Here is a 19,281-nt window from a genome sequence, read left to right on the forward strand (position 1 = left end):
GTGGGTGTCCCATTTCAGTCCTCTCTGCTTGGGTCCTCCCCCACCTCACACTCATTTCCAACAAGAGTCCTCGGTTTCTGATCTACTGAAAAATCAGAAAGCTGTCATCTGAGAACTTCCCTAAACCCCACCAACACTGCTTTCTATCACCTTTCTAAAGCCCTGATGCTTTTTCAAATCCTCATCATACTGAGGTAAGAGCCAGTACTGATGGCTCACGCCTATATCCTTTTTTAATTTTTTATTGTGGGTCATGGGGCTTGAACTCGGCCTGGGCACTGTCCCTGAGCTTCTTTTGCTTAAGGCTAGCGCTCTACCACTGGAGCCACAGTGCCACTTCTGGCCTTTTCTGTTTATGTGGTACTGAGGGCTTTGTGCTTGATAGGCAAGCACTCTACCACTATGTCACATTCCCAGCCTCACACTTATGTCCTAGATACTCAGGAGGCTGAGATCTGGGGATTGCTTTTGGAAGTCAGACCCGGCAAAAAAGTCCTATCTTCAATTAACCACCCAAAAAGCCAGAAGTGGAGTTGTGGCTCAAGAAGTAAAGTAGTAGTCTTGAGCAAAAAAGGCTCTGAGAGCATTCATGCCCTGAACTCAAGCCCAATGACCAACAAGAAAAATAACAACAACAAAAATAAACCTGAGGTGAATTCCCCATGCACCTCTCTAAAACTAGCTTCCCATTTGTTTCCATTCTGTGTTAGTGACTTTTTCTTTGCCATACCAAATATCTGATGGGGAAGAATGGTCAAAGGGGTGAAATTAATCAAAATTCATTGTATTTAATACAACTTTGTTGAATGGTCAAAGAGATGAGATTGATCAAGATTCATTGTCTTTATATACAACTTTATGAACAGCAATTCCTTTGAACAATTACTTAAAGATAAAAATAAAAATAAAACAAAAGGGGCTGGAATGTGGCTCAATGGTAGAGCACTTGCCTGGCATGCATGAAGCCCTGGGTTTGATTTCTCAGTACCATATAAACAGAAAAAGCTGGAAGTGGTGCTGTGGCTCAAGTGGTAGAGCGCTAGCCTTGAGTAAAAAGCTCAGAGACAGTGCACAGGCCCTGAGTTCAAGCCCCAGGACCCAGGGATAAATAAATACGATCCGAGAGACAGTTTAAAGGAGGGGAGACTTATTTTGGCTCACAGTTTCAGATTTCAGTCCATACTCAGCTGACTTGCTTTTAGAGCATGCTGAGGCAGAACATCATGATGGAAGATTGTAGAGCAGAGTTGCTCATCTTGTGGCAGTCAGAAGCAGAGAGAGTGAGAAGGGTCAAGAGACAAGATATCCTTCAAAGGCACACCACTCCAACGAGGCTCCATTTTCCATCATCTCTCAATAATATCAGCAGAGCCTTTGTGATCCAATTACCTCTGTCATCATTCCATTCACCCTCTGGGTACCAAGTCCCAAACACACGAGCCTTTTGGGAGATATTTCATATCCAGGCCAAAACATCTTCATCCTTTCTTACTTCATCAGGTTCTCTTCTATGGAGTCATTCTCACCAGGAAATAGACATGCTATACTATTCCTCTGTAAAAACAAACTCTCCTCCTCTCCCTCCCTTCCTTCTTCTTGGGTTTGATCTCAAGGATTGCTTGCTTGGGCAGTACTTTACCCTTGAGCCATGACTCAAGCCTTGCTTTTTGTTGGTTATATTGGAGATGGAGTCTCAAGGACTTTTCTGCCCAAGCTGGCTTCAAATCTCCATGCTGTGGTTTTCAGAGACCTTTTGAGAAGGTAGGATTACAGGTGTGAGCCACTGGTTTGGTGCCTGGGATAACACCCTCTCTTGACCTCCTTCCTCTTCCTAGCTGTGTTCTATTTCTTTCATCAGCAAAATGCTTTGAAACAGTTGTGTATTTCATGGTCTTCAATTTCTGCCCTTCCAGTACTCTGTGTATGTGTGTATGTGTGTGTGCATGTGCGTGTGTGCCAGTCCTGGGGCTTGAACTCAGGGTCTGGGCATTGTCCCTAAGCTTCTGTTTGTTCAAGACTAGCACTCTGCCACTTGAGCCACAGCGTCACTTCCAGCCTTTTCTGTTTATGTGGTACTGAACCCAGGGCTTCATGCACGCTAGGCACTCTACCACTAAGCCACATTCCCAGTCCTGTGTATGTTTTGTTTGACAGTCTCATTGTGTATTCTAACCTGGATGCCCTCAAAGTTGGAAATCTTCCTGCTTCCACCTCCCTAGTGTGATTACATGTGTATGTTAGTATGCTAGACCTTCCATATCTTCTTCTTCTTCTTTTTTTTTTTTGGTGCCAATCCTGGGGCTTGAACTCAGGGCCTCTGCATTATCCCCCATCTTTTGTGCTCAAGGCTAGCACTCTACCACTTGAACCACAGCTCCATTTCTGACTTTTAGGTGGCTAATTGGGGATAAGTCTCCTCAGATCTCAGCTGCTTGAATAGCTAGGATTATAGGTGTGAGACACTCATACCAGGCTATTCTTCTGTGTGTGTGTGTGTGTGTGTGTGTGTGTATGTGTACGCACGCATGCATATGTGCCAGTACTGAGGTTTGAACTCAGGGCCTATAACTCTTGCTTGACTTCTCTGCTCATGGCTAGTGCTCTACCACTTAAGCCATATCCCTACTTTTAGCTTTTTGTTTGTTAACTGAAGATAAGTCTCTCAGATTTGTCTACTTGGGCTGGCTTGAAATTGGAATCCTCAGATCTTAGCCACCAGAGTAGCTAGGATTACAGGCATAAGCCACTCAGCACGTGGCTATTCCTCTAACTCATACTTGTTCCTTCACCAAAACTGTACTTTTCAGGGTAGCCAGTGAATCTATGTTGGTAAATCCATTCATTTACTCTTAGCTGTCAACTTACAGGACTTATCTGCAAAATCTGCCACATATGCTATCCTTACTTCCCTGTTTACTTCCTACCTAGGAAGAAGGGCCTCCTCTTTCCAGTCTCTTCCTGACTTGATACAGACATGTTCTGTGGGTCAGTATTTTCCTTTCTCTCTGTCCATATTTCTCCAATAGTGATCTCATCTAATTTTATGACTTGCTATGGTTTGAATCTTAGTGTTCCTCCAAACCAATAATATTAAGTTTAATCCCTGGTGCTCTATTACTAATAGTATTATGTGAATCCTTCAGGGGTCCTCTCTCGTGGGTTAGATTAGAAGCTGTATCAAGGTATCAGACCCTACATGTCTCCATGTTCATATCCTGGACCTTCTCTGGTCACCATGGAGTTGAACTGGTTTGTTGGTATTGTTTTTGTTCTTTCTTTCCTCTCTGGCCTTCATGGCTCAGTTTCCTAACAGTTTGAAGTGTATTTGCTGGATGCTGGTTTTTGAGACAGGAGTCCATCATGCAGTTGCCAGCCTCTTAATAAAGACTCCAAGATTCAACCTCTCAAAAACAAAACACAAAACGAAAAGTTATATCAAAACTCTGAGTCCAGGTACTGGTGGCATATGCCTGTAATCCTAGTTACTCAGGAGGCTGGCAGAAAAGCCCTTAAGACTGTGTGTGTCTTGGTGCTTGAACACAAGAATCTAGGTGCTGTCCTTGTGCTTTTGTGCTCAAGTCTAACGCTCTACCACTTTGAGCCACAGTTCAATTTCCAGCGTTCTGGCAATTAATTGTTTGTTTTTTGTCGGTTGTGGGGCTTGAACTCTGGGCCTGGGCACTGTCCCTCAGCTCTTCAGCTCAAGGTGAGTGCTCTACCGCTTGAGCCACAGCACTGCTTCTGGTTTTCTAGTGGTTTATTGGAGATGAGTCTCACAGACTTTCCTGCCTGGGCTGACTTTGAACCATGATCCTCAGATCTCAGCCTCCTGAGTAGCTAGGATTACAGGCCTGAGCCACCAGCGCTGGCTCTGGTAGTTAATTGTTTGGTTTTTTTTTTAACTGTATTTTTTTGTCTTTTCTTTTTTGGTACTAGGGATTGAACCCAGGACGTTGCACTTGCTAGGCAAGCGCTTTGCCACTGAGCTACATCCCAGTCCTTTAAATGTGGGAGAGAAATAATTTGTTTTTTCTTTTGTCGGTCATGGGGCTTGATCTCTGGGCTTGGGCACTGTCCCCACTCTCTTCAGTTCAAGGCAAGCGCCCTACCACTTGAGCCACAGTGCCACTTCCGTCTGGTAGTTAATTGTACATGAGAGTCTCACAGACATTTCCTGCCTGGGCTGGCTTAGAACCACAATCCTCAGATCTCAGCCTATTGAGTAGCTAGGATTACAGGTGTGAAAAATGGGTGCCTTGGCTTAAGACTCTTATTTCCGGTAAGCCATAAAAACCCAAAAAAGCAGAGTGCCAGTAGCTCATACCTGTAATCCTAGCTACTCAGGTTGAGATCTGGTTCAAAGCGAGCCACAGTTCAAAGCCAATTAGACTCAGATAAGAATTATCTCCAATTAGGGCTGGGAAGGCGGCTCAGTGGTAGAGTGTTTGCCTTGCATGCATGAGGCTCTGGGTTCAATTCCTCAGGACCACATAAGCAAAAAAGAAAAAAAACGGAAGTGGCGCTGTGGCTCAAGTGGTAGAGCGCTAGCTTTGAGCTGAAGAGCTGAAGGACAGTGCCCAGGCCCAGAGTTGAGGCCCCACGACCAGACCAAAAAAAAAAGAATTATCTCCAATTAACTAGCAAAAAGTGGAAGTGCTGGGGATAGAACTCCACCTGCTGGGGTGTGTCTGTGTGTGCACACGCACACATGTACTTGCCAAAATTGGGGCTTGAACTCAGGGCCTGGGCACTATCCCTTAACTTCTTTTTTTTTTTGTCGGTCCTGGGGCTTGAACTCTGGGCTTGGGCGCTGTCCCTGAGCTCTTCAGCTCAAGGCGAGCTCTCTACTGCTTGAGCCACAGTGCCACTCCCGGCTTTCTAGTGGTTTTTTGGAGATAAGAGTCTCACGGATTTTCCTGCCCGGGCTGACTTTGAACCATGATCCTCAGATCTTAGCCTCCTTTGTAGCTAGGATTACAGGTGTGAACCACCGGTGCCCAGCTATCCCTTAACTTCTTTTGCTGAAGGCTGGCACTCTACTGCTTGAGTCAAGGCTCAAGGCTTTTTGGTGGTTAATTGGAGATAAGAATTTGTTGCCCAAGGGGCTGGGAAGGTGGCTCAGTAGTAGAGCGCTTGCCTTGCATGCCAGAGGCCCTGGTTCGATTCCTCAACACCACATAAGCAAAAAGAAAAAAGCTGGTAGAGCACTAGCCTTGAGCTGAGGGACAGCGCCCAGGCCCAGAGTTCAGGCCCCACAACAGGACCAACATGGGACCAGAAAAAAAAAAGAATTTGTTACCCAAGCTGGCCTTGAACCACAATCAGATTTCAGTCTCCTAAGTAGCTAAGTTACAGGAATGAGCCACTAGTACCCAACTCCAGCTGAAGCTATACCTGAAAAATGCAGGTGGACTGTAGAAGCTGAAATGGGCCCTGGCTGACAAGTCAGCAAATGGAAACCTCACGTAACCATGAGACTGGATTTTGTGGATGTGACTGAGCCTAGACAGAATTCTCTCCCAAAGAGTTCGGGCCCACTGAAAAGACCCTGACTTCATCCTTAAGACTTGGAGTCGAAACCATCTAAACACACAAAGCCATAATGTATTTACACGTGTTTTTTTTTTTTTTTTTGGTCAGTCGTGGGGCCTGAACTCTGGGCCTGGGCGCTGCCCCTCAGCTCTTCGGCTCAAGGCTAGCGCTCTACCACTCGAGCCACAGCGCCACTTCCGGCTTTTTTTTTTATGCTTATATGGCGCTGAGGAATCGAACCCACGGCCTCAGGCATGCAAGGCAAGCGCTCTACCACCGAGCCGCCTTCCCAGCCGCCCCCTCAGTTGCTTTTGCTCACGGCTAGCGCTCTTCCACTTGAGCCACAGCGCCACTTCCAGCTTTCTGCGGATGTGGTGCTGAGGAATCGAACCCAGGGCTTCATGCGTGCTAGGCGAGCCGCCTTCCCAGCCCCCCACAAAGCTCATTGTACCGATCTCCACGCGGAGGGGTGCACTTGGAGCAGTGAGGAGGGACCGGCCCGATCCAGGCGTGTCTCCGCCCTCCTGGCCTCCCTCGTGAAAGCCCAGAAACCTCTGGGCAGCAGCCGGGCCCGCGCGGCCTCCGTCCCGGCTGGACGCAGGCCCGCCACGGCTCTGCGGTGGGTTCCGGTCTCCGCACGCACCGCGGCCTCGGGAGCTGTTTCCGGAGACCGGGCCGGCGCAGCTGCGGAGCGGGAAGCCCGGGGCCCGGGAGGCCGTGTGGGGAGGACGCGCTGCCGTCCTACCGGCCTGCGACCGGCGGCTGCGGCGGACGGCCGCTCCCGGCGGCCCTGCTACGCCCGGCTCACGGACGCGGGCTCCACAGGCCGGGGCGGGCTGCGGAGGCCACGCGGCTGCCAAAGGTAGCAACCCTGGCCTCGGCCCCACAGCGCGGGCGCCGCAGCCACCGCCCGCACAAAGCTTCCCGCGAAACTGACGTCGCGCCGGCCGTCGCGCAGGCGCCGCCCCCGGCCGGCCCCTCCCCCTCCTGGCCTTCTCCAAGGGCGCCTGCGCAGCCTCCTTGCTTCTATTGGCGGCTGCGTCGCGGCGCGCGCCGGCCAGCGAAGGGCGCGCCATGCGATTGGCCAGCTGGTGGCGGCGGGGGGTGTGTCCCGGGCCGCGCCCCGCCCTGCGCTCCGCTCGCTGGGGTGCGCGCGGCGGCGGCGGCGGCGCGTGGCAGGTCCGGCGGGCGCGAGGCGGCGGCGGCGGCGGCGGCCCGAGCCCGGGACCAGCCTCGTCCGCCGGGGGCCCGCCCTGCCCGACCCCGGCCCCGGCCTGCCCCGGGGTGCTGCGGCCTCGCCCGAGCCCGGCCGGGCGCCTCCTGAGGGAGCGTCGCCGCCGGCCGAGAGCGCAGGCCCGGCCATGACCGACTTCAAATTGGGCATCGTGCGGCTCGGCCGGGTGGCCGGGAAGGTGAGCGGCGCGGAGCCGCGGTCAGGCCTGCGTGGGCCGGGCCGGGCCGGGGCGGCGGGGCGGGCGGGGCGCGCCGGCCGGGCTCGGGCCCGGGCCCGCCTTCCTCGCGCCCGCCGGCGGCGCGCCCCTCGGGCTCTGGCCGCTCCTCGTCCGGCCGGGCCGGCCCCGGGCGAGGCGGCCCCGCGCCTGCACTCCGGCTGCACCTGCGGCCGCGGGGTTCGAACCCAGCGCCCCGCCCGCGGCCGCGCGCCGCGCCGCCCCTCGGCGGGCCCGCCCGTGGGCGGCCGCGCTTCGCGACCGGGGTCGGTCGTGTTCCGCGGGGCCCCGGGCTTCCCCGCTAGGAGCCAGCGTCCGGACGCCGGCCGACCCGGGGCCCCTCGCGGTCTCCGCCCGGCCCCGGCCCCAGCGGGGCGGCTTCCTCGGTTGGCACCTGCGGGCTCCGAGGCCCGGCGGAGCCCGGGCCCAGGGCTGCCGCTGCCCCTGCCCCTGGCGGCCGCGGAGGGAGGCCGGGAGGAGGAGCAGCGGTAGAAGTCGGGCCGGCGGGTGGCTCCGATCCCAGGAGATCCCACGAGAGTGAGACGGGCCCATCTTGAGAAGCGTTTCCTGCCATTTTTGCAGAATCTCAGGCAGAGGCTCTGGAGCTGTCTGAGCAGAGTCGTAAGACCCGGGTCTTGTCCGAGACCTTCCAACTCAGAAACTGGTTGCATGAACACCAGCCCTTGAGAAGCTTTTCTTTGCTACGTCTCAGATGGAAAGCTGAGCCTGACTATCCAGTGAGCACATGTCTACTGCCCTGCCTAGTGAATACTCTCTGGAACTTGTGTGCTCTGCTTCGGGCCCACCCCCTCCCTCTACTTCACTGACAATGCCTCTGACTGGGCTTATTGCCACATGAAAGGCCTAGTGCCCCCTGTCGGGGTCGGTCCTGTGTGGATGGGTATAGAAGCCTGATACCTGCCACTGTGGGCATGACTGACTTTTAACATTTCCTGCCTGCATTTTTGGCCCCATGCCCTGAGGCTGATGTGTCTTAGTCTGAAGAGGCATGTGGTTGGTTACCTTCTGCTTCACAAGATAAAGGAATCAGGTTCCTGGTTACAATGTTATTGTTCTTGTGAGTATCTTTTGAATGATTTTGAAATGTGTGGTTAATTTTCAGACCAAGTACACTCTGATAGATGAGCAAGACATCCCCCTGGTGGAGAGCTACTCCTTTGAGGTAAGTATGACTAGATCTTTCGTGTTGCTTTGATCTGTGCCCCCAGGAAGAGTCAAGAATGAGTTTCTGTCTCTGTTGGGGGAGCTGGAGACCGCACCTGGATGGAGCCAGCCAGGGTTGGCCTGGGATCCCTCAGGGCTGCCTTGTCCAGAACCCAGGTATCAGCAGCCTGCCTGTCACTGCTCAGCAGGGCCTCTTGTAGCTGCCCAGCTCCATGCAGCCTCTGTGACTGTCTTCCTCACGTTCACCCTGGTTGCTGGCTCTGCTTTAAAACATACCAGAATATCCGAGTTTGATTGGATGTCTGTTAAATCAAGTGAGCATAGTTCTGTAGCTGCAGCTGTTGTGAGGACTTTGCCCCTTCCTAGTGTTCCTCTAGGAGCTGTTTCTGCCACCCACTCCCCACTAAAGCAACCCTGATCAGCAGTGGTCATCCTGCCCTCTACCTCCATCTCAGCACCTCACACTAACATGGCCAGTGCTTGGCTAGGAGTTTTTCTTCCTCCATGTATTGATTTGTGTGTGTGTGTGTGTGTGTGTGTGTGTGTGTTGTGTGGTGGTACTGGGGATTGAACCCAGGACTGTGGGCCTGCTGGGCAGGTGGTCTACCACTTGAACCACTCCTGCCAATTTTGTTGTTTTTGATCAGTCGTGGGGCTTAAACTCTGGGTCTGGGTGCTGTCCCTGATCTCTACCACTTCAACCACAGGGCTATTTCAGATTTTCTGGTGGTTTATTGGAGATAAGAATCTCAGGGACTTTCCTGCCCAAGCTATCTTTGAACCTAGATCCTCAGATCTCAGCCTCCTGAGTAGCTAGGATTATGGGCGTGAGCCACTTGTGTCCAGCCCCCACCATTTTTTAAATCAGTCTTGGAGCTTAAACTCAGGGCCTGGGTGCTGTCTCTGAGCTTTTTTACTCAAAGCTAGTACTCTACCACTTTGAGCCACAGTGCCACTTCTGTGTTTTCGGGTGGTTAATTGAAGATAGAGTCTCATAGACTTTCCTGCCTGGGCTGGCTTTGAACTGCAATCCTCAGATCTCAGCAACCTGAAATGTTCCTGAGAATTGGAAGCTTTAGTTGATTGTGGGGCTTGAACTCGGCCTGGGTGCTGTTACTGAGCTCTTTTGTTCAAGGCTAGCACTCTACCACTTTAAGCAACAGCTCCATTTCTGGTTTTTGTCTGGTTAATTGGAAGTAAGAGTCTCACAGGGACCTTTCTGCCTGGACTGGCTTTGAACTGCTATCCTCAGATCTCAGCCCCTCCTGAGTAGTTAGGATTACAGGTGTGAGCTACAGGCTCCCAGCTTGGAAGCTTTATTTTTTTTATTTTTTTACTTTTTTGAATCAGTCATGGGTCTTTAACTCTGGGCCTGAGCCCTGTCCCTGAGCTCTTCAGTTCAGTGCTAGCGCTCTATCACTTTGAGCTATAGCACCACTGCCAATTTTCTGGTGGTTAATTGGAGATAAGTGTCTTGTGGACTTTAATACCTGGGCTGGCTTTGAACGGTGATCCTCAAATGTCAGTCTTCTGAGTTTCTGGGATTATAGGTGTGAGCTGTTTGCACCGGCCTTGGAAGCTTTTTAACAGACTTTTTCTCTATTCTATCTCAGGCTCGAATGGAAGTAGATGCTGATGGAAATGGTGCTAAGATATTTGCATATGCCTTCGACAAAAACCGAGGAAGGGGATCGGGTAGACTCCTCCATGAGCTGCTGTGGTGGGTTGTTGTTATTATTATTATGTTGTTGTTGTTGTTTTGTTGTTGTTGCTGCTGTTGTTTATTGTTGTACAAAAGAGGTTATAATTCCAAAAGTCAGGTTATGAATACATGCATCTTGATCAGTTAACCCTTCCATGGTCTCCCTAATTTTCACTTAGTATTTTTTAGCTGCCTTAGTTCTCATGTGGGGTCTCTGTGAGCTCTAGAGTGTGCAGGATGTTTGGAGGCAGGAGAGCTACTTGCCTAGTTGAGTCAGATTTGCCTTGCCATCCCTGGGTCTGAAAGTTGTTTGTTTGTTTGTTACTTTTTTATTTATTGTTGGTTGTGAGGCTTGAACTCTGGGCCTGGGCACTGTCCCTGAGCTCTTTAGCTCAAGGTAAGTGCTCTACCACTTAGGCCACAGAGCCATTTCGGGTTCTCTGGTGCCTGGTGGTTAATTGGAGGTAAGAGTCTTAATGGACTTTCCTGTCTGGGCTGGGTTTGAACTGCGATCCTCAGATCTCCTGAGTAGCCTCCTGAGTAACTAGGGTTACAGGCGTGAGCCCCTGGCACCCGACTGAAAGTTTTTTTTGTTGTTGTTGGTCACAGGACTTGAACCCAGGGCCTGGGTGCTGTCCTTGAGCTCTTTTGCTCAAAGCTAACACTTTACCACTTTGAGTCACAGTTCTACTTCCAGTTTTTGAGTGGTTATTAGAGATAAGAGTCTCATGGGGACTTTTCTGCCCCAGCTGGCTTGGAACTGTGATCCTCAGATCTAAGTCTCCTGAGTAGTGAGGGTGTCAGGTGTGAGCCATTGGTGCCTGGCTGAAAGTTATTTTTCTGTCCTTTACCACTAACCTAAAGGAATGACAAGTTTGCATATTGTACTTGAAATGCCTAGTGGATTCAGCTGGTATGGGGCTTCCTATGGAGGGAGGGGTTCTGCTGTCCGCTGAGCTCTTGCTGAGCTTGTTGAGATGCAGACTGACTCTGGGAACCATGGCTACTCAGTATGCAAAGTAGGGCTCTGAGGTATTGGAACTTGTCTTTAAGCTACTTGTCTTGGCAGTTTTGGGGTTTTATTCTTGCCTCTTTGAGACCTGCCCATAAATCCAGGGCTAGACTCATCAATGTAGCTCAGCAGCCTTGCCTAGGTGTGCCCCCATCAGCAGAGAGAGGACTCAGGTTAGACTGTGTGGCTGGTATTTCTCTCTGGCTGTGGGTCAGAGGTGGCACTTGAGTGTTGTCTTTCCCTAGGGAGCGGCACAGGGGAGGCGTGGCTCCTGGGTTTCAAGTGGTGCATCTCAACTCAGTGACAGTGGACAATCGCCTGGACAACTTGGAGCTGGTACCATGGGGCTGGCGACCCAAAGCCGAAGAGACCTCCAGCAAACAGAGGTGGGTCTTCCTCTGCTAGTATCTCCTCCAGGTGCTTGGTGTCTGATAACTCTGACGGCTTTGGGACATGAGTTATTTTTCTCCAACGTGTGAGGCTTCTGTGTGTGGCTGCACGTGTGCACACACACCACACACGCACAGTCCTAGGGCTAGCTAGGACTCTGAGCCTTATACGCTCCCATGGCTTTGTCACACTCAGGGCTGCCACTCTACCACTTGAACCATGCTCTAATTCTGGCTTTTTGTCGGTTAATTGGATATAAGAGTCTTACAGATTTGTCTGTTTGTCTGCCTGGGCTTGCTTCAGGAACTTTGATCCTTAGATTTCAGCCTCCTGAGTGGCTAGGATTATAAGCATGAGCCACCAGTGCCTGGCTGAATGGGAAGTTTTGATGATTGTATTTTGAGAGGGTTGATCTTGTAATACTTGGCTTTAGGAGCACTGTAGTGGATCTGATGGAGTGGAGCCAGCCTTGGACCTGCTCCTTTATACACAGATGGGTCTCTATCTTGTTCTGCCTAACAATTTTCCTTGAAGTTTAAGGGAAGTAGGACATTTGTAGTTTAGCCTTTTGTCCTCTAGCATCCTGGGATCCTGAAAACAGTGTTCTGCACAAGTGTTCTACTCTGGAGGTTAGTACCTCCTCTCCACAGCATCAGCCCAGCTATGACCCTTATAGATCACCCAGGAAGAGCCAAGGGACCAGTAGGAGAGTGTAGAACCAAATTGAGAGCAGTCTTTAGACATGAATTGTTGATGTGCTCATAGGGCGTCTTGGGTGTCTATGTATCTTAAGTTCCTGGGTAGCATTGGCCACCCCAGGGGATGTTAGTGGCATTGGTGGGGTTGATGTTCAGAGAGTACGCAGACCTTTGCAGTTGCCTTTGGGTCATCCTGCTGTGGAGGAAGAGGTGGTGGGAGGGCTCAGCAGGCCACAGTTGATGTTATAAGGAGGTGATTTCTAGGTCCTTAAAGGGCTTCCTTCATTCTGCCACTCTTAGCCTCTCATTGTCCTTTGCTCCACACACTTGCGTTTCCTTGTGGGCTTGCAAGGTGAAGGCAGCCTTGTGAAGGTCTGTGTCTTCTATCAATAATTTATTCCCTATTCTTGTGTGTATGTGTGTGTAAGTGCATGGGCACGTACACATGCTGGTCCTGAGTGCTTAAACTTAGGATGTGGGCACTATCCCTGAGCTTTTTTGCTCACTACTAGTGCCACTTGAGTCACATCTTCACTTCCAGCTTTTTGGTGGTAATTGGAGATAAGAGTCTCATGGGTTTTTCTGCTCAGGCTAGCTTTGAATTGAGATCCTCAGAGCTCAGCCTCCTGAGTAGCTAGGATTATAGCCCTGAGCCACTGAGCCACCAGGAACTAGTTTGTTTCCTATCTGATGTCAGAATTTTGGCCCTTCAGTTGCCTGTTCTTCAGTGAAACTTAGTAGAGTTTTATGCTTTGGGGGATTATGTTGGTTTGGACTTTGGGTTACAAGTAAAAGAAACTGATCTCAATTTGACTGAAGCAAAAATAGTACATTTATTGACTCTGACTAGAGTGGGGAAAACAAGGGAGTATGTGGCTTCCTCTAATTCTGTGTGAGTGTGAGAGAGGGGGACAAGGGATCCTGGGGCTTGAACTTGGTTGGCCTGGGCACTGTCCTTCTGCTTCTTTTGTTGAAGGTTTGCACTCTACCACTTGAGCCACAGTACCACTTCCAGCTTTTTAGTAGTTAATTGGAGCTAAAAGTCTCCAGATAGCTGGGTGCTGGTAGCTCAAACCTATAATACTAGTTACTCAAGAAACTGAGATCTGAGGATCATGGTTCAAAGCCAGCCCCTACCATTTGCTTGAGCCATACTTCCACTTTTGGCTTTTTGCTGGTTAATTGGAGATGAGAGTCTTACAGAACTGTCTGCCCAGGCTTTCTTCAAACCAGTCTTGAGATTGAAGTTCTTAAGTGAAGCTAGGGTTACAGCTATGAGTCACTGGTGATTGGCTAGGTTTCTGGGCCTTGAACTCAGAGCCTGGGCGCCGTCCCTGAGCTTCTTTTGCTTAAGACTAAAGGTCTACCACTTGAGCCACAGTACAACGTCTGGCTTTTTCTGAGTAGTTGATTGAAGATTAGTGTCATGGACTTTGCTGTCCCAGCTGGCTTTCAACAGCAGTCCTCAGATATCAGCCTCCTGAGTAGCTAGGATTACAGGCGTGAGCCACCAGTGCCTGGATAGTCCTTTCTTAACATATATACGTGTGTGTGTGTATTGAATATATACGTATGTATACATATATGTACGTATTGCCTGTCCTGGGGCTTAAACCCAGGGCCTGGGCACTATTGTTGAGCCTTTATGCTCAAGGCTGGCACTCTACCACTTGAGTAGCTCCACTTCCTGCTCTTTTGTGTGTATGTGTGTGTGTGGGGGTGTTAATTAGAGATAAGAGTCTCACAGACTTTCCTTCCTGGCTGGATTTGGACCATGATATTCACATCTCAGCCTTCTGAATAGTTAGGATTACAGATATGAGCCACTAGCACCAGGCTATTTTTGTATATTTTTTTGTACTGGTACTAGGTCTTGAACACAGACTCTTTTTTTTGCTGGGGGGGTGGGGGGCGGGAGGGTTGGTTGTAGGGCTTGAACTCTGCCTGGGTGCTGTTTCTGAGCTCTTCAGCTCAAGGAGAGCACTCTACCACTCGAACCATGGCGCCACTTCTAGTTTTCTGGTACTTAACTGGAGATAAGAGTTTTACGGACTTTCCTTGCCTGGGCTGGCTTTGAACCAAGATCCTCAGATCTCAGCTTTCTGAATAGCTAGGATTACAGGCCTGAGCCTCGGCACCCAGCTAGGGCCTCATATTTTGCTCAGCTGTTTTGCTCATCGCTGGTACTCTAACACTTGATCAATGCTGTGGTCCAGCATTTTACTGATTAATTGTATTATTTATTTGTTTATTTATTTATTTTTGTCAGTCATAGGGCTTGAGTGCGGTCTCTGCACTCTTCAGCTGAAGGCAAAAGCAGTCTACCGCTTGAGCCACAGAGCCACTTCCTTTACTGATTAATTGGACACAGAGTCTTGTAGACTTTTCTGCTAGAGTTGGCTTTGAACTGGGTGCTCTAGGTCACATCTTCTTTAGTAGCTAAGTTTTCAGGTAAGAGCCATTGGCACCTGGCTATATTTTGTTTTTGAGATAGGGTCTAGAATTAGTGATCCTCCTGCCTTTGGCTCCTAAGAAACTGGGATTTGCAGGTATGAACCCACTGTGCCTAACTCGGAATACCCTTTGTTGTCATGAGAAATTAGAAAACTGTCTTGTTTATAGAAGGGGACAGTTACAGACCCTAGATTGAAACTGTCCCCTAGGGTCAGTGGACTGCTAGCCTGGTGGCCCTCTGTCAGGCTGTTCCTCATAGCCTGTTGGGGATGAGCGCTGCTGGTTTTGTGCTTTGAGTCACCTTGGTGGAGGTGGGCTCTGGGTCGCCCAGGATCCGTTCATACGTGTGGATATTCTTGACTTGTTGGTATAGGGTCTGTCCACTTGGACTGATAGCTGGGAGCAGCAGTCAGGCCCACTCCTGAGTGGGCTGGAAGTCCTAGCTGGTCTGGGCTGTGTATCCTGGTTCTTGGCTTGTGGCTTCCATGTCAGCTGGTTCTTTGTGGTGGGGTCACATTGCCTTTGGCTGGCTAGGACTAGACACGGGCTTCTCCCAGGCCTGAGTTTTCTGTTATTCCCTGGAACTGATTAGTGGGACTAGGAGTACAGCTCAGCTATCCATGTGACCTCTTTTTTTTTTTTTTTGTCGGTTGGAGGGGCTTGAACTCTGGGCCCGGGCGCTGTCCCTCAGCCTTTCAGCTCAAATCAAGCACTCTACCACTTGAGCCACAGAGCCACTCCCGGTTTTCTGGTGGTTTATTGGAGATAGAAGCCTCATGTACTTTCCTGTCAGGGCTGGCTTTGAACTGCAATCCTCAGATCTCACCCTCCTGAGTAGCTAGGATTATAGATGTGAGCTACTGGCACCTGACTCCAGGTGGCTTCTTTACAAAGGTATCTTCCCACTTTAGAAGGATGCATCTGAATCTTGCCTGACTTGTAGGACCTCAGAGAAGGTCTTAACTTATAAAACAACCTCTCTGTTGGCTGCTGGTGGCTCACACTTGTAATCTAGCTACTTAGGAGGCTGAGACCCAGAGAATTTTAGTTCAAAGGTAGCCTGGTGAGCAAAGTCATCTCCAAAATAACCAGCAAAAAGCCAAGCTGGGAGTGTGGCTCAAGTGGTAGAGCACCAACCAAGCAACTGAGCTGAGTGTGAGGCTTTGGGTTCAAATCCTGCTACTAGGAAAAACCCCAAACATGGCATAGCAGCATGCATCTGTCTGCTTGCTCACCTTTCTTTGTAACCATGTGCCCGCACAGTCTGGCTTCTGTCAAGACCTGACTGTGAAACCTGCACACGTATGAGCAGCCGGCAGTCATTCTGGGGCCTTCTGCATGTGCGGGTCACATGCAGATTTCAGTTGTTGGTGGAGTGTGCAGTGGCTTACGGAAAGGTTTCTGTAAGGATGCAGGACAGCCTCAACACCAAAGAAGTAAGCTGACAGGGTAATAGCAGCTATCTCCCAGGGTCAAGGGTTAGGTGGCAGGGCTTCCTGGCTTCACCCAGGGCCGTGTTTGCTTATGTACCTACGTTGGAGAGAGTAGTAGATAAGTGCTTATTTGTTAGAGGGTGCTAAATAGTTAATGTTATGTAGAGGTAAGTATACAGAGTGGGGATGGGCCAACAGAACTCAGAGTTGATAGAGTGAAAACATTTGGGCTGACCTGGGCAGGACACATGGGTCCCGGAGTTACAACTTCCTCCCTTGTACTGACCTGATCGGGTTGGAACATAGAGGTTTCTGCTTTCTTTCAGGGAGCAAAGCTTGTACTGGCTTGCAATCCAGCAGCTGCCCACGGACCCCATAGAAGAGCAGTTCCCTGTCCTGAACGTGACGCGGTACTACAATGCCAATGGGGATGTGGTAGAGGAGGAGGAGAACTCCTGCACCTACTATGAGTGTCATTACCCTCCGTGCACAGTAATTGAGAAGCAGGTACCACGTATCGCAGCAAGCCCTTGGCTCGTGGCCAGCTCTGCCCAGCAGTTCAACTGCAGTGTGGAGTCTTACCCTACAATCCCCTAGGCGTCCCCGGGTTCTCCTCAGGGTGGCTCTCCCTTTGCTGTTGTCCCTATCCAAGAAGGGCCATGCACTCCAGCCATGGTGTCTGGATTTTTTCTTTTTGTGTGTCCATCATGGGGCTTGAACTCAGGGCCTGGGCTGTCCCTGGGCTCTTTCACTCTGCTACTTTGAGCCACAGTGCCACTTCTGGCATTTTCTGAGTAGTTTATTGGAGATAAGACTCTCACAGACTTTGCTGCCTGGACTGGCTGTGAACCACGATTCTCAGGTCTCAGTGTAGCTAGGTTTACAGGCGTGAGCCGCTAGTGACTGGCATGCCTTGGGGGGTGGGGGAGGGAGGGTTGTTTTTATTTATGATGTTAGGATCGAACCTTGGGTCTTGTACATGCTAGACCAGTGATCTGCCTCTTAGCTATACCCCCATCCTGCTGCATGGAGTTTTGCTGGGTCCTTCCAGATTGGGAAATGTAACTTCAGCCCCACACTCTGACCCAATGTGAAGGTGAGCCATGGTCTTCTGTGTTTCAGCTTCGGGAGTTCAACATCTGTGGGCGTTGCCAGGTGGCACGGTACTGTGGTTCCCAGTGCCAGCAGAAGGACTGGCCCGCCCACAAGAAGCACTGTCGGGAGAGGAAGCGCCCCTTCCAGCCTGAGCTCGAGCCGGAGCGATGACTGGCAGGAGGGCCACTGCTGCTGCAGGTTCTGACCCTCTGTGGGCACAGCAGAGTCAGACTAGCAGTTGAACCTGGAGGTGCCAAAGAAGCTAGCGGCGGGCCCCCGAACAAACACCATGAGGCTCCCCAGGCACATGCGTCTGTGGGGACAGCTCCCCTCAAGTGATATCTCCAGCAGAGACAACGGGGGGCTCCCCAGGACCTTTCTCATTATTTATATGTTAATATGTTTGTAAACTCATGTACAGTTTTTTTTGGGGGGAGGGAGAGGGGGTTTAGAAACTACAAATAGAATCATTTGCTGTAATGTTCAAATGGCAAACAGTCAGCCACGCGTCTAGAAACTGTCATGTAGCCAAGCTTCTCTTCTGGGCATAGGAGCTCCAAGAAGCGGCCTGTACAGTTGTGTCTGAAAGGGCAGAGTAAAGGGGAGGAATCACCTTCTGAGTTGACCATTCTCTACTCTTCAAATCCTGCAGTTTAGGTTCAACCTTACTTTCAAGAATTTGTCACATAGTGCAGAGTGGCAGAAGGGTCCTGGCTCCTGTTGGTGCCTAGGGTAGACATGCTGGGTTTTTGTCCTACCAGAAATGCAACTGAGACTCAGATCATCCCATCTGACAGCTGATATGGTGAGGCTAGCCACAATTCTAGTGGCTGAGGGCTGCCCTGGACCCCTGCGTTTGATAATTCATACCTTGCTTACACATGGAGTCTCTGGAAGCCAGCAGTGAGTGAGATTCTGCCCAAAGAATCAACAGGACATGCCAAACAGGACTGTGGGTTCCTCCAGTGGTCTAGGGCAGGGAGCTGGGTCCCTTCCCTTTTCCACTGTATAGGTGTGACCACCAAAACCAGATACCCCTTTCTCTTAGGAAGTGCAGGTGACTGAGGGCTGTTTTAAGATCTTGTCTACACAGAGTCACGTCAGGAAATGAGCCAGCTATGTGGGTTGGAATATTGTCTGACAGGAGATCCATTTGGCCCTCCTAGCCCAGTCCTTTATTGGTCCTTAGATCCCTGCTATACTACCACCCTCCTCTTTTTCCCCCCAATCCTGGGGCTTGAACTCAGGGCTTGGGTACTGTCCCTGAGCTTCTTTTGCTCACGGCTAGCACTCTTACCACTTGAGCCACAGCGCCACTTCTGGCCTTTTCTGTATATGTGGTAATGAGGAACCAAGCTCAGGGCCTCATGCGTGCTAGGCGAGCACTCTACCACTAAGCCACTTTTTTTTGGGGGGGGGGGGGGGGGTTTCTGGTCGTGGGGCCTGAACTCTGGGCCTGGATGCTGTCCCTCAGCTCTTCAACTCAAGGCTAGCACTCTACCTCTTGAGCCACAGCACCACTTCTGGCTTTTTCTTTCTGCTTATGTGGTGCTGGGGAATCGAACCCAGGGCCTCAGGCATGCAAGGCAAGCGCTCTACCACTGAGCCACATTCCCAGCCCATACTACTAAGCCACTTTTCTGCCTTCCACTTTTTTTTTTTTTGCCGGTCCTGGGGCTTGAGCTCTGGGCTTGGGCTTTGTCCCTGAGCCTTTCTTTTTTCAAGGCTAGTGCTTCACTACTTGAGCGTCACTTCTGGCATTTTGTGAGTAATTTATTAGGGAGATAAGAGTCTCATGGACTTTTCCTGCCTGGGCCGACTTCGATCTGTGATCCTCAGATCTCGGCCTTTTGAGTAGCTAGGATTACAGGCATGAGCCACCGGTGCCCAGCAACTGTCCCCCTTTACAGCTATCTTAGAACACAGTTCATTCAACCATAGGTTGAATGGCACTCAGATTTTGTCAGGGGAGGTTTGTGTGTGTATCCTAAGAGATGGTGGTTGATACAGAGGGCCCTTTGGATCTACCAGTTTTGTTAAACCTCCTGTTTTCAAAGTCAGGTTGTGGTCAGGACTATTGACATAGGAAATGTGTTGCATTTTGTATTTGTGGTAGTCTCCACGCAAAGAGCACTGAGTTATCCCTAGGTGTTCTTATGGGGATAAAGCACATGGTAGCAGGCCCTGTAATCTTTGCCCCTATTAGTGAATGGCCAAGTGGGCACGTCAGTCATATCCTTGACCAACAAGAGTTGTCTTATTTACTCTCCGTGTATGTGTGTGTGTGTGTGTGTGTGTGTGTTGGTCCTGGGTCTTGGATGCTATTCCTGAG

At 50.5% G+C, this 19,281-nt stretch overlaps 1 protein-coding gene across 1 annotated transcript; it reads left to right on the forward strand.

The window, feature by feature from the left end:
- Positions 1-6,702: 6,702 nt before the first annotated feature.
- Positions 6,703-17,565, forward strand: Zmynd19 (zinc finger MYND-type containing 19). The gene is made up of 6 exons (XM_042672667.1): positions 6,703-6,944; positions 8,104-8,163; positions 9,779-9,885; positions 11,125-11,265; positions 16,181-16,361; positions 16,977-17,565. The coding sequence occupies exons 1-6, from the start codon at positions 6,894-6,896 to the stop codon at positions 17,118-17,120; spliced, it is 684 nt and encodes a 227-aa protein (XP_042528601.1). The 5' UTR covers positions 6,703-6,893; the 3' UTR covers positions 17,121-17,565.
- The last annotated feature ends 1,716 nt before the right edge of the window (positions 17,566-19,281 follow it).

The sequence above is a fragment of the Dipodomys spectabilis genome, unplaced genomic scaffold, assembly GCF_019054845.1.
Source record: "Dipodomys spectabilis isolate Male_0828 unplaced genomic scaffold, ASM1905484v1 ptg000756l, whole genome shotgun sequence".
NCBI classification, from domain to species: domain Eukaryota; kingdom Metazoa; phylum Chordata; class Mammalia; order Rodentia; family Heteromyidae; genus Dipodomys; species Dipodomys spectabilis.